This window comes from Amphibalanus amphitrite, unplaced genomic scaffold (assembly GCF_019059575.1).
Source record: "Amphibalanus amphitrite isolate SeventyFive unplaced genomic scaffold, NRLGWU_Aamphi_draft 000436F_arrow, whole genome shotgun sequence".
NCBI classification, from domain to species: Eukaryota; Metazoa; Arthropoda; class Thecostraca; order Balanomorpha; family Balanidae; genus Amphibalanus; species Amphibalanus amphitrite.
In genome coordinates, this window is record NW_024881930.1 from 320,241 (window position 1) to 337,216 (window position 16,976).

Below are 16,976 nucleotides of genomic sequence, written 5' to 3' on the forward strand. Positions count from 1 at the left end.
GGCTGCGGAGTCGGAGTCGGTCGGAGTCGACAGTTGTGACCGGAGTCGGAGTCGGAGTCGGAGTCGATATTGGAAACCCCAGCCGGAGTCGGAGTCGGAGTCACCGAAAATCTGTCGACTCCGCAGCCCTGCCAGGTGTGCAGAGTCGGAGTCGGGAGTTGGAGTCGATCGGAGTCGACATTTCTGCCCGGAGTCGGAGTCGGAGTCGGAGTTGGTTTTTGAAAGCCGGAGTCAGAGTCGGAGTCGGAGTCGCCGTAAATCCATCGACTCCGCAGCCCTGATTTTCCAGTGATCAAGATTCAAGACATGTGCTAAGTGATACAGGCGCTTTAACTCCTTTCTTTCTTAGGCTGGCCAGACAATTAGAACTATTCGTTTCGTACCAGCTAACTACCAACTTCATGAAGTTGGTAGTTGTTTTTCATGAGTTTCATGAAGCTGCGGGGAAAAATCAGGTTCACATAAACTTGTTTTTTTTCTACATCGGCGGTTATTTTTTGCGTGACTATTCTAGCCAGGGCAAAGGCCATATACCTATAGGCCATATGACCAAGGCCATATGTGCCTTCTAGCTTATGGACAGCTACAATATTACTATAGACTACTGGTGGATCCAGGGGGAGGCATTCCGGGTCATGCCTCCCCCCCCCCCAACACCCGAGTTTTGACATTACGCCTATGGCTGTGCCTGGGCCAGGCACGTACCCAGGATTTCGCCCAGGAGGGGGCCACCTGCTTCCGAAGGGGCCCTAAAGTCACCCGGGGGCCCCCAGGCCGCCCAGGCGACCAGGGGCCCCCATGCGACCAGAGGCCCCCATGCGACCAGAGGCCCCCATGCGACCAGGCCCCGGCTACCAGGGGCCCCCTAGGCGACCAGGGGCCCAGGAAACCGGGGGCCCTCGGATGACTGCAGGGGCCCATCGGGTCATCATCATCAGGGGCCCCTCGGGTAACCAGGGGCACATAAATGAAACTCTGATATCATTTTTTTCCTAGTAAAAGACTTTATCCGGTGTTTGAAAAAAAAATATAGCGGGGCCTGAGGGGCCCCCTGAGCGCCTTCGGCGCTCAGGAGGGGGCCATGACCGTAGCCCCCCCCCCCTTGGGCACGTCACTGGCCTGGGCCGTGCATAAAAAGAACGAGGCCATTTCGGCCATTTGCCCCCCCCCCCCCCTCCCCAACAAACGTCCGGCTGGATCCGCCCGATCCGGCTGGATCCGGCGGCATTTATCGCCTTGGATCCGCCAATGCTATAGACAGCTAGAACTTGATATATAAGCTTAGGTATACTTACCAAAGTCGACGATTTTCTTGTAGTGAAACTGGCATCTGACTTGATTATGATCCTGATAATTTATTAGCTGCGATACCTAATTGTACCTGAACTCAGCTCAGCATTTCAGCGCCTCAGGTTTTCAGCTTCCATTCTTCCAGTAAGGCCCTATACTAGGGCCCAAGGCAATAGTCCCATCCCCCGTCCCCGTGATGTGAGTAATGTGAGAAGTGAGACCGAGACGGAAACTACAACCGGTATTTTAAACTAACGTGAGTACAAGTCAGAACACCGTATTAAACGTTTCACTCAATATGCCAGGCCAGCGCGAAAACACGGTATATAGAGAACTCGCGAGAAGAAACAAATAAAACGCCAAAACGCAAATGGCGCCTATAACGCAGCCATTCAGACCAACAGCAAAAACGATCCAAAACAAGCCTTCAACTTACTTAAATTCCAGTAAAATATGTTGAAAATTCTAGAAAATTACCGCAACAGCGTTTTCATGAAAAATATCAATTGTTCTAGCTAAAGTAAAGCGAATAATCACAAACCCGACGAATACTCAAAGTTTGGTTGCAGCAGTTTTGTTCGAATAAATTACGTCTCTTATGCGCCAAGAAACCTAGACATTGGAAAGTCCTGTTCAAAAAAAGCGTTTTAGAAGACTAATGAGATGCTGCGCCTATGTTGCCTAGCAACGGTAGTGCGAGATGCAGCTTTAAAATGTAGTTGCTAGGCAACAGGAAGGAAGCTTTCCGCTAAACCTCAAGCTGAACAAGAACCTCGCAGTGGGGCGTTGTAGCATGTTGTTATTGTGATTGTGGTTATTATTTCATATTAGTTTAGGTGCTGATTCAGTCTGCATCTGCATTACTGCATACCATTTCTGTTGGTGAGGAAGCATTCATGTGTTTATCTTTTCTGGAGATTGTCAGGAGTATTTGCTCAGCAACACAGGGTATAATTAAAGCTAGTTTCGTCTTCTTGCACCCGGTGCCGGCACTCCTTTTCCAAAATCAGTGCTTATTTTTCACAAATCGTGTTTTCCTTGCTAAGGAGTGAAATCGGCTTCATCGTCGCCAAAGATAGCAGAATCCTTGTCATCACATGTTTGCTAAAAATAGCACATGCTAAAAATGACAACGATTGACCGAACCTCCCCCAACTCAGAACCTCAGTGGACGGTGAGGGGGCTGCCTGTACGTGGCTTTATGTGTTCTCCATCATTAAACTTTGGACTCTAAAATCCTCCCATGGACATTTATCCATTAAAACTGGGGTAATCTTCAGTAATTAGCCACCAATTCCCATAGCGTAACCCTCTTTGTGTTGGATGATGTTAGACATTGCTGATTGTTGATGCAATGCAAAACAACTGGCTATCAGCAGTGAATGTCATTGGAGCTCTGAAGTTTGGTTAAAACATTCCTCCTAAAAATTATCCCTGGAGATGCCTCTGGACAAGATGCAAGCCCAAACTTTTAGCCCAATGCTCCCAATAAATTAATGTTCAGGTAAAGTCACCAAATTTTGCCTCACTAGGTGAAGCGTTATTTTATCTAACAGAGTAGCTGGCCACCGGCAAAATCGCCCCCTGCCCCTGTAATAGTGCTAGAGAATAGAGATTCAGCCTGAATCAAAGGTAATAACTAAGATTTACCTAAATTTAGCTCTATACTTTGAGTTTTTCGAGCCATCATGAAGCAAACGTCAGAGCTTGTGTATCGTAACAGACCTAACCTCCTGGTGTAAAGTGCAGTGGCTGATTTCCTCTCTGCTCTCAGGCAGTGTCCACTCCGGCCTCCCGATGGTGGTGATCCGTGAGCTGGCCACCGATGACGAGGACAGCGACTTCAGTCCGGGCGGCCAGGGTCCGCGGCCCGAGGACGTTCGACCGCGCGTCCGCCGGCGCACCAAGAGCTCGGGCGACTCGAGGAAGGTGTACGGTGCCGGTCGCCGACCGGCGCCGCTCCGGCCCGCCGCCGGCCGAGACTGGCTCTGGTTCGTCGCGGCAGGTGGGTGATCGGGAGAAGAAGGTCGGAAGGGAAACAAGAGGCATGGTGGGAGTAGAAGTGTGGTGAGAGAGGGGACACTATGGTGGCTGGATGGAAAAGGAAATTTTGCGGTGTGGTAACGAATGGGGTGAGTGCGACGGGTTTTGATGAGGCTGGAAATTGCCGGTGGTGAGTGTGGTGTGAGAGGCCGAGGTGGTAGCTCCCTTTTAGTGGGAGGAAGCTGTGGATCATTTCGTGAAAGAAAAGACAAATGATAGGAGAGAGGGAATGTCATGTGACATTTGCTCATGTGATCCCCAGGTGTGGCGTGCGGTCTTCTGCACGCGTGGCACGTCAGCACGCTGTTTGAGAATGACCGCCACTTCAGTCACCTGTCCACCCTGGAGAGGGAGATGTCGCTCAGGACAGAGATGGTAAGATGATGACGACCGCATTAATTTCGGGACTTAAAAGGAACGGTGACTTAGAAATTGACAATGCTTGATGCTGCTTTGAACGCTTGAGTGAATCGCTATTTTGTCTAACTTTTACCTGATGTTTGCAAACAATAACCATTAAAATCATAAACGTGCGGATGTCTCTGCCGTCTCGTGTCTAACCACGTGCTTTCACTCTTCCTCAGGGCATGTACTACTCGTACTTCAAGACGCTGGCCGAGGCGCCGGACCTGGTGTCAGGCATCGAGCTGCTGATGGAGGACCGGCTGGTGGAGGCGCCCTCCGCCGTCAACGCCCTGCAGCGCTTCAACCTCTACCCGGAGGTGGGACGGACGGGACGGGGACTGGATGCGGGTGGGGGGGGGATTACTTGAATCCCTGATGATGTAATGCTAGGGATAAGAGTCGCGAAGGCAAAGGCTGAGACAAACTTTCAAAGTGGTAACGAAGACTTCATGTGGCTCGCTGACTGTGTAGGTGTTATTCTGACTTCACCTTCCTCCCCCGTCCTCTAGTTCAGACGCATTGCTGCCTGCGCCGATGTTAACCTAACCACCCCTCTCTATCTTCTCTTCCAGGTGCTCCTGGGCACGGCCTACCACGGGTTTCGCCAGGTGAGCCAGGCGCTCGGCGTGGAGACCCGCGAGTGCTGGAAGGTGGACCGCGGCGACAGTCTGGCGCCCGTATGGAGCTGCGTCGGCCTCGGTACGCCCGTGTTCTTCTACCTGGCCGGTGTGTGGCTGTGTGCCGCAGTGCTCGGCGTGGTCCTGTTCATCTACGGATGCCAGATGAGGTGAGCGAATGCAGTGAGGGGTGAGCGATACCAGATGAGTTGAACCGAATTAAGGTGTAATGCGAATTGAGGCTAACAGTGGGTTGGATGAGATGAGCGGTGTTAGTGTAAGTTGGGGTGAGCGGTGTGGCTGTAAGATGAGGCGAGTGTTGTGGTTTAGGTCAGAGACGCGGCTGTTGAATGAAATGAACGTCTTGGTGGCATCACTTTAACTGGCTGTTAACTTTATATAAAACATGCTTATTAGTAATTTTAGTCATCGTTCACTGGATATGAGCGAGCGGCTTTATGCGCACTGATTATCCGGGATTGTTGACCGAAGTTGTTCCAGATGAAATAACAATTGATTTGCTTTGTCACTGAGCCGATTTTGAAGGCAGGTGCGAAGTCAATATGTTCGTGTCATTTTACGGAAGTGAATCGCGATTTGTAGGCTCTCTCAGGGTCCTGTTTTCCTGTTTGATTTTATCGCAGCGTTGCCGAATCACGTGTAATGACTATGTGCCCCGTTTGCCCTCTGATTCAGCGCCAACATCTGGGGCGGCCTGCTGACGGTGGCCTGCTTCTTCTTCAACCACTCGGAGGCGACGCGGATGATGTGGACGCCCCCGCTGAGGGAGAGCTTCGCCTTCCCGTTCCTGCTGGCTCAGATGGTACACGTGTGCCGCGCCATCACCACCAAACGGCCCGGCTGGGGTCAGGTGAGACGTTCTCGCCACCAAACGACCCGGATCTGGGCAGGTGAGAGAGACATTCTCACCACCAAATGGTCGGCTGGGGACAGATGAAGTAATGAGAGACGTTCTCACCCCAAATGGCCGGCTGGGGAGAGGTGAGCTATTTTCACCACCAAATAGCTGTGACACTACCAAACGGTCCGGCTAGGGGTAGATATAAGATACGAGGCCTGGAGTTCGTATGGAATAGGCAAAAACTGACGTGTCGGCATTGGACGTTCATCTGCTGAACAGAACAGGCGCCAAAATGTAAAGGAATCTAATAGTTCTGACTTTTGAGACGGATGACTTAAAAAATCCTCTCCAGTGTTCCATGACCAAAAAATCGCTGCCTCATATATAATTCAGACCCGAGCCGACACTCCCCGCGTCTGACTAGTCAGCATTCTTCGCGTCCAACTAACAACGGACTGGTGTATGACCGTTTGCTTTCCCGTTCCCGTCCCTCTGGGCTGTGACCACCTCTCTGATCAGCCGATCTGACCGACTGCTCGTCCGTCTGACGTCCCGATCAGACCACGGCTTTGACTAGCTTGCTCCTCTGATCCGATCGCCCTTCCGACTGGTCTGACCCTCTAACCAGCCAGTCTCTGACACACTGACCGCCCCGTCCCCTCCGTCCGGCAGGTGCTCAGTATCGGCTGCCTGACGGCCATCTCGCTGCTGTTCTGGCAATTCTCGCAGTTCGTGCTGTTCACACAGACCTGGCTGATATACCTTCTCTGGGTGATCGGTGCACTCAGCACCACCCAACTCAGGGCAGTGCTGGCCGCTCAGATGGTGAGTGAACGCGGTAGGAGCTGGGAGTTTTGGGCGCTCAACTCAGGGAGATGCTGGGGGTGGGGGGATGAGCAGTGACTTTGTGATGGGTAAGCTAGACTAGGTGGCTGCAGTTAAGTTCAGGGTTATGCTCGTGTTTCAAGTGGTCAAATGGGCTAAGCTGTGATTGGATTTATACGAAGATATTGAAAAAGAACGTGGATTTATACGAAGATATTGAAAAAGAACGTGGTTTCCTTTTTAATGAACTTAGCGGAGGTCTATCGTTGACTTTTACTTCAAGACTACCTTTACCAGTCATGTCCTCCAGCTACTGTAGATGAGTCCCAGCTGTTTGGTAACATGCCTCCTCCCCTTCACATGTTCTCGGTAATTCGATAACGTGCAACCCCTTCCCCTCTCTGCCCCTCAGGTCGGCCTGTTGACGGCATTCAGCCTGCTGTTCAGTAACTGATCCCCCTCTCCCCCTCCCTCAGGTCGGCCTGCTGACGGCGTTCGGCCTGCTGTTCGGTAACCGGATGCTGGTGTGCTCGCCGCTGTCGGCCGCCGTGCTGGCCATGCTGCTGCTGCTGCTGACACTGGAGGACCTGCTGCAGCAGCTGCCGGCGCTGGCCGGCGCGCTGGCCCGTCTCGGTCTGGCGCTGGTCGGCACCATCGGCGTCCGTCTGGAGCTCTCTCACCTGCTGCAGGACCAGCCGGATGATGTGAGTACTGAGTAGTCAGAGCTGTCCCACCTGCTGCAGGACCAGCCGGACGATGTGAGTACTGAGTAGTCAGAGCTCTCTCACCTGCTGCAGGACCAGCCGGACGATGTGAGTACTGAGTAGTCAGAGCTGTCTCACCTGCTGCAGGACCAGCCAGATGATGTGAGTACTGAGTAGTCAGAGCTCTCTCACCTGCTGCAGGACCAGCCGGACGATGTGAGTACTGAGTAGTCAGAGCTGTCCCACCTGCTGCAGGACCAGCCGGACGACGTGAGTAGGCTGGAGGGATTACATAGAGTACAGGATCAGCGTGTGTACTGGGCTGGAGCTGCCCCACCTGCTGCAGGACCAGCCAGATGATGTGAGTATTGAGTAGGCTGGAAAGGTGGCATCTGCCGCAGGACTAGCCAGACGACGTGAGTACTGAGTAGTCAGAGCTGTGAATACGGGGCCAGCCCGACGAGCTGAGTGGACCTGGGGAGATTTCACTTACTGCAGGATTAGCCCGATAATGTAAGCCGTCGGTGATGGGCTGTGGTTTCCAGTTGAACCGCAAGGCCAGCGGGACGATGCGAGTTTCGGGTAGGTCGATCGGGACAAGAGTATTAATTTGTGTGAAATGGTGTCAGGGCTGGGACTCACGTGCCTGCAACTGATGGTACAAAGCTGCTCGAAAAAAAATGTGTGCTAATGAATGAGGGAACGTCGACTTTTCTTTACTGTGCCAGTGTTTCTCCGGCGTGACATGTTCCTCCGTCTGCTGTTCCAGTCGCACATCTGGAACATTTTGCGCGCCAAGCTGGGCAAGTACCGTGACTTCGACACCATGTTGTACACGTGCGCTGCCGAGTTTGACTTTCTGCCGCCGGAGACGCTGACGCGGCTGTCTGCCACGCTGCTGATCCCGAGCGCTGTGCTGGGCGCCGGCCTGGCCGTCTCGCTGTGGGGCATGGGCGGCCGGCGGCCGGACCCGTCTCGCCGGCCGGCCGCCGCTCCCTCCAGCAGCGAGGAGGAGCCGGTCTCGGCCAGCCGGACGCCGGTCCGGCCGCGCCGGCGGCGCACCGTCTCGGGCGCGGCGCCCGGCCCGTCGCTGGTGCTGGCCTGGCTGGCGGAGGCGCGCGGCCGGCTGCGTCAGGACCTGGACGTGGCGTACACCCTGCTGCAGCTGACCGTGTTCGCCGCCATGGCGCTGATGGTGATGAGGTTGAAGCTCTTCCTGACGCCGATGCTGTGCGTGGCGACAGCACTGCTCGCCTCCAGGAAGGTAGGTGGTGCTGGGGATGGAGGTACGCGATCATATAGGCTGTGGGTGGACCACGTATCGTATGATGGATACTAGCTTTGTCTTGTGATGGTTGGATGTTACTGGCGAGACTTTACGAAGAGGACTGTGGCGATATATACCCACACGGAGAATCTCGTAGTGTTGATATCTTAATCTAAGGACTTAAAGGAATTTAAGGAACTATTTTAATTAAGGACAGCTTAATTCCATCAACTCTTTTCGGTACCCCTTTGGTTAGACTGTCTTACCGACCTGATTTCAGCACTCCTCGCTCATGACGTTTCCTCGGAATGCTAACGGCATTGTTTGATTTGCAGAAAGGGTTGTATTAAATGCGAATTCCTCTGCCGCGTTCCTCCCACTTTCGCTCTACAATGTATTGTTGGGCTGAACGATGAGATAAAGACATTTCCTATTGGACTTTCCTATCATGTGTTTGCACGAGTGTCGATTTCACTGGCTGATTTTATCTGGTTTCCTAGTTATATCATTGCCAGATCACTATTTCACAATTGCTTCACAACTCGTGCGGCATTATTCCAATGCTATTCCGACCACTGTTCTACTTCATTGACCTATCTTCTATGTTTTCAGTTTGTACACTTTATCCAGCTGAAGCGGACACATCTATGCATCCTGGCTGTACTGGTGAGCGGCATGGCTGTCAGGGGAGTGAAAAATATCCAGGAGCAGCACAATATAGTGGGTGAGTTATGGGGTGAGACGTGGATCATGGGGCTTGTCGCACTAGCGTGCAGTGTTAGTAAACGTTGGCGAAAGGGAACCGCATGTTTTTATAGGTGTCATTGCCTTAGTTGAGTTCGCTATCGAAGTATATATATATATATATATATATATATATATATATATATATATATATATATATATATATATATATATATATATATATATATATATATATATATTGAAACTTGAAAGTTCGACATACCACAGCGGGTAGCTGGCGGCACGACCCTCCCGGGATTCGTTGCAGCTTTCCTTGCCAGTTTTGAGCTGGTTTGATTGAACTCGCAGGCCGAACATGTTCTGCTTTTAAGCTCTTTACATCGATTGCCACCAAGTTATACGGTAGAGTCATCCATTTTACGCTTCATGGAGACATACTTTGGCAAACGTTTTTCACATTTTATCTCTGCCGTAACTTAAACAGACTACTTGACCTGCCAAAAATCGCAGAAATCCCCTTGGTTTCCGTCTCAGTCATGATACCACTATTACTCCGTTAATCATAAAGTCATAAAGCTGTCATCTCGGCCGGTCGTGACCCCTCCAATCCTCGGTCCGCGTCTTTCTCGGGCTAGTGCCATACCCTGACTTCTTTCCCTCCCTCGTGTCTGCCTCAGGCAAATACCAGACCCCGGACGACAGTCTGTCCCCGCGTGTGCCTCAACGGAGTACCAGAACGCTCACCTTTCTGTGACATTTATCTCCACCTAGTCAAGCAGCGTAGTACCAAACGTTTGATCTTCTCCTGGTTTGTTTCGCCCAGGCGAGTACTATAACCAATAACCCCGACCTTCTTCCCTTCCCTCAGGCGAGTACGATACACCTGGCTTACCCTCCCCTCTCGCTCCCTCCCGCAGGCGAGTATCAGAACCCGGAGTTGGAGGAGCTGCTGGAGTGGGTGCGGACCGACACGGCGCCCTCGGACACGTTCGCCGGACCCATGGCGCTGATGGCTACTGTGCTGCTGAGCACGCGCCGGCCCGTGGTCAACCACCCGCACTACGAGTCGGCCGGCGCCAGGTCAGTCGTATAGCCAGCGCCAGATCAGTGGGGTGGGTCAGCCAGACGGTACCGCGGGTTAGGACGGTTGAGTCAGTGAGACAGACACGCTGAACGGTGGTCAACCACCCACACTACTAGTCAGTCGGTGCCAGGTCAGTAGAGGGGAGAGTTAGACAGACAGTCCGGGAGGTCATGTCAGTGAGACAGATACTCGTCGGCCCGTGGTCAGCCACCCGCACTACGGGTCGGCCGGTCGCCAGGTCAGTGGAGAGTCAGTTAGTCGGTACCTTGAGCCAGTTTAAATAGATGACCTCATTGGTCAGACGGACGGTTCTAGGGTCAGTGGGGCTGTGACCCGGGTCAGACACAGGCGGACGCCGGCAGGCCAGTGGGACCAGTTAGACAGACGGTCCCTCGGGTCAGTTCGACGGTCCTGCGGGTTAACTGGACACTCTATACAGGTCAGGCATGGTCAACCGCCGCCAGATCAGTGGACAAGACGGCTCGATCCGTCTGTCAGTTTGGGATCATAGATCTCTTTAGTATGTATACTATGCCGGGGTCATTCTGTCTACACCGAGGTCAATCAGTTGGACAGGAGCAGGCAATATTTAATATTTATAAATGGTGTGTATTCCGTTTATGTCCTTCTCGCCTTTGTGGGACCGTTCCCTCGCACCGCCTGAGCTAGCCTGTTGCATTTACAGGGAGAGGACGCGCCAGGTGTACCAGATATTCAGCCGCCGCAGCGCCAAGCAGGTGTACAAAACGCTGAAAAGGCTGCAGGTCGACTACGTCGTCCTTTACGAGCCCATGTGCTACGGCTCGCCAAAGTGAGTAACAAATGTCCAAAGTTGGTTCAGATGTGGCGAAGGTCAGATTGGAGCCGAGCCTAATGAAGGTCAATTGAATGGTTCCGTTCCGCTTTCTGCGCGCCAAAGGTTGGGTGTCTTTGCGGTCAGTCTGTTTGGCTGTTTGTTGGTCTATCAAAATGGCCAGCCAAGTGGTCAGAGTTTGTACGACAGTACGATAGTCATTATTTGTGTAGCAAGCTCGTGCTTCGTGCTTTTGCTATGACCGATCAATTCAGTTAGGGTCACTGCATTGGGGCGTGTGTATTGGAGCGTAAGTGAATCAATCAAACATCGCATAATCTGGTCCCAAGGATTGAGCCGTGTGTCATGCATAGTTTGCTAAAGAAATTCAGTTTGATGAAATGAAGTGACCAATAGATTCTATGGATGTATATCGAGTTGATTCAATTAATGATGCTTCAAAGTGGTTGAATTCATCTCTCTGGATTGTTGCCTGAGCGATGTATACTAGTGCTGGTCAGGCCCAATTTCGTTTTATAGCGGCCATTGTGTCCCAATTGTATCGGCCGCCGGATGATTACCATATGGCAGTTGTCTGGGCTGCGACCACCCAGTGTCCACAACTCCAGTGTCTGAACGGGGGATCAAGTTCACCATGTGCTCCTGCTTCCAAAATGTGTGCTGCAGAAGGAACCCTTTCGTCCTCTAAAACATCCGCCTGAGTGACCGACAGGCTCATATCCACACCATGACATTTTCGACAATATTTCTCACCAGGCTATTAATAGTCGACCTTCACAGTCTCTGTGCCCTGTGTCCGCCAGTGAATGTCAGTATGTACCCGCTGCGACCGTGTATAGTCTCTCTTGAAAGTATCGCGACTCTGGGGGGAGGCGCCACCTGCCCCAGCCGCGGTTGAGCGGAAAAGTTTGAGAGCCGCCGTTAGCACTGACCGAAGCCTGACACGGGGGCGAGGGGAGTGGTTGCGGACTGCGGAGGGATGAGGGGAGAGGTGGCAGTAGCCGTCCGGGAACTTGTGAATTCAGTCAACATATGGTCAACGGAAGCCACCCTACTCGCAGAGTATTCGCAGAGGACTTGTTGAGATTTGTTTCATTGCAAAGTTTACAATTTGACCGGCACCACTGTCACACCATCGGCACCACTGTCACAGGTTTTTGGTAAAATCCGGAAATCCGTGCCCGAATACAAAACAAAAATCATCAGTTGCATCCGCTAAAAGAATGCATATTGCATGCATCCGTGTTGCAGATGCACCCGCGAGCGGATTCAAATCACAAAAATTCTCTCTCTAGGCAATGAGTCATATATTTGAAGTTATCTCTTTTTAATGAGCCGCTTACTGAGCGGCGCAAAAAGAAGAATATTCACATTTTAGCCGTCTTCTTTTTAAAAGCCCTATTTGCTGCCAGGCTGCCCCTTTCCCCTCCCATGACCTGTTTACGTCATTCGGAAGGCCTCTTCACTGCAGGGTTATTGCGGAACTTTGCTTCGTTGTGATTTTACGCGTCTCGCACACTGAATGATTAGCACCCACTGGCAGACCAATGGAGCTTTAGGGCGCGCCGACTGCCGGAGTTATTTTGCCTGGCAGACCAATGAGCGCCCGGGCTGGTGAACCCAAGCGGCGCCGGTATCCGCCTGGGGCGGGGGACGGGGTCAAGGAAGAGCGATACGAGCATGACCTTTGGCCGGCCTCCACCTGTTTTGACCCAGTTGTCAGCCTCTGGTGCCTGCGTCATATACCAGTTTTCCTCCTACCGCTGGCGTAGAATCGAGGTACTGCGTACTTTTTATGATACAGGCCATGACCTCACTGCTGGGGTCCTCAAACTGAATGGAATAGTTCGCCGAGCCGCCGCAGCCCATGACGCGATACTTTCAAGAGAGACTATACTCCCCGTCCCTACTGCAGGCCTGGCTGTGCCATGGTCAACCCGTACCGTCTATATGCCAGGTGTCCATCTGCATAACCTCCCGTGCCCCCTGTGACTGTGTTCCCGACCTTGCAGGCCCGACTGTGCCATGGTCGACCTAGTCTGCTGTCGCTTTGTCCTGTGTCAGTCTGCTTGTGTATGTCGTATAGGTAGCTATCTACGCCCCGGCTGTAACCGTATAATCCCCGTCTCTACTGCTGGCCTGACTGTACCATTGTCGATTCGTACCGTCTCTGTACCCAGTCTCCCGTCTGTATAGCCAACCGTACTAGCTCTGACCGTGTCCCCGCCCTTGCAGGCCCGGCTGTGCCATGGTCGATCTCTGGGACGTGACCGACCCGGACCAGCGCGGCCGGCCGCCCGTCTGCCGGCGGCTGATCGAGGGCGACCCGTCCCCTCTGCTGAGGGTGTTCGAGAACTCCCAGTACGTCGTACTCCGGGTACCGGCCAAGTACGTGGAGATTCCCGCACCCAAACAGGGCGCCTCATGAGACCGGGTGCGGGAGACGGCGACACGAGCTTCATTGCCAAACAGACTCCGCGCGGAGATGCGCGCTGCGTCTCGGCGGTCGGACCGAGAGGCAGTTATTGGACGATGCCAGGGCGGTGCAGCTGTGGTGGACACATCTGCTGGTAAGTCACACACCCCAGCGGAGCACAATAACCTCTGGAGAAGGAGTCTGATGTGTGTGTCAAACTGTGTTCCGAGCTTTCATGGCAGCTACTTCGTGAACGATATCGTCGTGGGGTCGGTAGGGCCCATGAGTGCCCGTGTGGACTTTTAACCAACCGGTGACTTAGTGGCTATCAATTGTCAGTGAGCACGCAGAAGTGTTCACAGGGTGCAGCTGTTTATCCTGACCAACGCCTCGCCTGTCGTGAGATTAGTGAGATGGTGTGTGCGTGTCGGTGTTAATTGTGAACTGACACGCAGCTTCTCACCGTCTGCCATGTCGGTTACTGCAGTCCCCAGCTGCTGACAGCGGCTGCCCGTACCTCGCCCGCTCGTGGGGAACAGCCGCGGCTGCTCACACCGTTCGGTCACAATAACCCAGCCCCGTGCGTCTGTCCTAGTCTGTCGGGGGGGGGGGGGGGGGGGGACCGGGGGAGTTACCAGAGCAGTGAGATGTGAAATGGCTCGGTGGTTTGTACACTAGAAGGAGTGATGACTGAATACGAAAGAAGGGAAAGGGGTGATCGCAGAAATGCGAAACTCATGCAGATACAACATGCAAAGCAACTCTGCATCTTGAGGGATAGTGATTGATGTACTGGATCAATTCGGTCCGAATATAGCGCGAACCGCAGCTGAACGACTATAACCGTATCAATGCGGAGGGAACAGTGAATCAAGTCAGATTTGTTGGGAAGTGTGCTAAGTGTATGTAATTTGGGATGTGTCCAGCCGCTACTGAGCTCACGGTTGGTTGCTTGCATTGATAGGGTGATAGGCGGGGCTGAATGGTTGTTCATTCCGGGATATTGTGTTCTCGGGCATTATCAGTGGGTCTGGTGGGAATTCCAGGCAACATGTGAGGCTCCTCCCGAATAATCGAATGTTATTGATAGGGGGCTGGTGGGGAACGCCATGTGATTACGGTTTGTAATAAACGGACAGCGAGCTGTATTGGACAAATGGAATCTTACGTTGGAGCTGAGCAGTGACCAGATTTAGACTACTTGTTCACCAATTTTGAAAGACTCGTTTCTGTCAAGTCTGTCAAGTGCTTGTGGTCGGAAAGGAAAAGACTCGCTCACTCAATCCGGCTTCCAATCATTCACATCGAGGCGACTTCGGTCTGTCGGCCTCCACGTCCAGGCTACCATTCGGAGTGGCTGTGACTTTATAGTAGCGAATTCTGCGGAGCCGAATTGAATACTAATGAGTCCATTGACTTCTACAGGAACGGGTTTGGCTTTTTGCGCAATGTCTGAACTGGCGAGGCAGTTTTCCTACTAAGCGTAGCAGATGTTGGATTTATTTCGGGACCAAGAGTGAAAAATAGGCGATGATGGCAATCGGCGAGCGCGTTGAATTTCAAGTGAAGAGTACGGCATTGCGTCAACTTACAGGTGTATAGAATGCGTCGCGTGTGTAGAGACCAGTGCGTGGTCTTGACAGACCCGCAGAAAACCGCGTTCCAAGCTCCGGCTGCGATATGATTTTAAATCGGTGGCGCCGCGGTCGGTGGTAACGACAGAAATCAGCGGCAGCTAATCGCTCTTCCCTTGAGGCACAACAGCTGTTAAAACGTGACAAACAAGCACACTTAATTTCATAATGTATTTTTAACGGACTTTTTTACGTAACGTAACTGAAAACATATTCGCCGCTGAGTCGCGGACATGGCTGGTCGGGATCAGCGACAACGGACTCTGAGCATCACACATTGCAGTCATGGAGCACAATTACATGTCACGTAACTGAACAGGATGAGTCAATAAATAACAGGATGACAATTGACAGCGCAGTGACGCGACATAAATAGCGGAAGAACGTGTTGAACAAACTTACTAATCTATCACATCACATGAGATGAATTACAGCCACGTGGACGGTATTGCCCAACCAAACGGCGTCTGGTAGCGAGCGCCGACCCTCGCTCAATCTGCACAGCCTTACAAGCCCGATCCAGGCATCCCACTTCCAGCGCCGGACCTCTCACCCGCACCCATCTCATTCGCCGCTCTACACCGGGCATCACTAGCCTGCGTCTCCAGCTACTGACTTCAGTCGTCGGCCTCGAACGGGTCCGAGTCGTCTCCGTCGGAGGGCGCGCCGGCGGCCGGCCCGAACAGCTCCTGGAAGGGCTGTGCGCCGCTGACGGCTGTGCCGTCGGTCAGGTCGCTCTGCAGCTCGGTGTAGAGCCGCGGGGAGGCCGGTGTGGTCGGAGCACACAGCGGACTGGACGGTCCCGCGCCGCCCGGGGACGGCGAGCGGCCGGCAGTGTCGGTCAGCAGCGGCGCGCCGGCCGGAGAGCGCAGCCACGGAGAGCGAGCGCCTCCCGCCGCCGGCCGGGCCGACTCAGAGTCAGAGACGGCATCTGACTCCTGCTGAGTCACCAGAGACTCGTCCGCCGCGGGGCTGGGTGGCTCGATGTCGGCATTCTCGGCTAGAGGCGAAGATGGAGGATCTTCTGCCGCGTCACCGTCCTCGGGCTTGTCCGGGACATCAGGTGCGGAGTCTGCTGGTGGCCCGTCACCTGCACCTCCACCGTCCGTCTGCCGGGTCTCCGACGCCTTCTGACCGCTCTCATCCTCACAGAGGGCCTCCTGGTCAGACCTGGCAGCATTATCAGTAGATGACAGGGACGGCGCCTCTGTACTGGCGGGGTTCACCGGAACGGCATTCTTCTTCGTTTTCTTCTTGGGGGCGAACGACGGCTTCAGACTCTGGGAAGTGCTCTGAACCGCTGGCGTCTTCTTTGGTGTTTTGGGTTTAGCGTTTGTTTTTGGTTTCTCGGAAACGTTTTCGGTGAACACCGCTGTGTTGGATTCGGTGGGTGCGGTTCCCTGAGATTGGGGAACAGACTCGCTTCCCAAAGCTGGCGCTTTCTTCGCCTTCTTTACCGAGAACGCCGGCTTTGTTTTCTCGGTCTTGTTTTCTGCGGCAGGTGTCTTCGGTTTCTTGGGCTTCGCAGGTTGCTTTGGTGTGGTCGTTTCACCTTCGCCGACGGGTTTCTTTTTGGATTTCGGCTTCGGCGTCACGCTCGTCTCTGGAGCGTCAGGGTTGCCTTCTGCGGGCGTCTTCTTGGGCTTCTTCTTCGGGGTCTTGGCAGCCTTTGGCGCATCTATCGCACCATTACCAACTTGTGTCTTGTTCGATTTCTCCCCCGGTGGAACGTTCTCTTTAAAGTCATCCATGTCGTCAGGCAGTGCCGTCATTTTTGCCTTCTTAGCTTTGGGTGTCTCAGTTGCTTTGGGCGTTTCAGTCGCTCCAGGAACGGCCGATTTCTTCTGCTTCTTAGGTTTTGGAGTTTTGGTCTGCTCACTCGCCTGATCTTCCACCGCGCCCACCGGTTTGACCTTCTTCGGTTTGCTCGTTTGGTTTCCCACCTCCCCCAGTGGCTGGGACTTTTCCTTCTTGTTGGTGGGTTTCTTAATCTTGGGTGCCGCCGCGGTATCGACTGGGACTGGGGCGGCCTCGACTCGAGCGGGGGCGGGGGCGGGTCTGGGCACCTCCGGCGGCCGCTCGGGCTCGGGCGATACCGCCTGCTCCACGTCCGAGGCCCCGCTGTCAGTGAACATTGGCGAGGCGTCGGCGCCACCTGACGGCAGGAGTGGAACGTCAGCCGCCCGACTGGCCTCCAGAGTCCGGGGACTGCCGCGGCCGACACGGAGCTCCGGCGAGCTGGAGAAAGCTGCGGTCAGTGGGGTGCACCGTAAATCACAATAAATCGTCATGCGCCATCTACCATCTACA

The 16,976-nt window shown here is 53.5% G+C and overlaps 2 protein-coding genes across 5 annotated transcripts in view; one reads left to right on the forward strand and one right to left on the reverse strand.

Annotated features, from left to right (window-relative positions):
* The first annotated feature begins 1,921 nt into the window (after positions 1–1,921).
* LOC122391422 (probable C-mannosyltransferase DPY19L1) lies at positions 1,922–13,866 on the forward strand. Its single transcript, XM_043385315.1, has 13 exons — positions 1,922–2,172; positions 3,065–3,295; positions 3,596–3,708; positions 3,918–4,055; positions 4,311–4,525; positions 5,052–5,226; positions 5,890–6,042; positions 6,519–6,746; positions 7,516–8,010; positions 8,626–8,737; positions 9,636–9,798; positions 10,488–10,613; positions 12,852–13,866. Exons 2-13 carry the CDS (start codon positions 3,088–3,090, stop codon positions 13,042–13,044), a joined length of 2,319 nt encoding a protein of 772 aa, XP_043241250.1. The 5' UTR covers positions 1,922–2,172; positions 3,065–3,087; the 3' UTR covers positions 13,045–13,866.
* Positions 13,867–14,823: 957 nt separating this feature from the next.
* LOC122391403 (zinc finger CW-type PWWP domain protein 1-like) overlaps positions 14,824–16,976 on the reverse strand; it is a 49,897-nt gene continuing 47,744 nt past the window's right edge. For all 4 annotated transcript variants that reach the window (XM_043385260.1, XM_043385257.1, XM_043385258.1 and 1 more), the window contains one exon: positions 14,824–16,821. In XM_043385260.1, the coding sequence (XP_043241195.1) occupies positions 15,284–16,821 (1,538 nt within the window). In that variant the 3' untranslated portion in view covers positions 14,824–15,283. The remainder of the gene's footprint in view (positions 16,822–16,976) is intronic.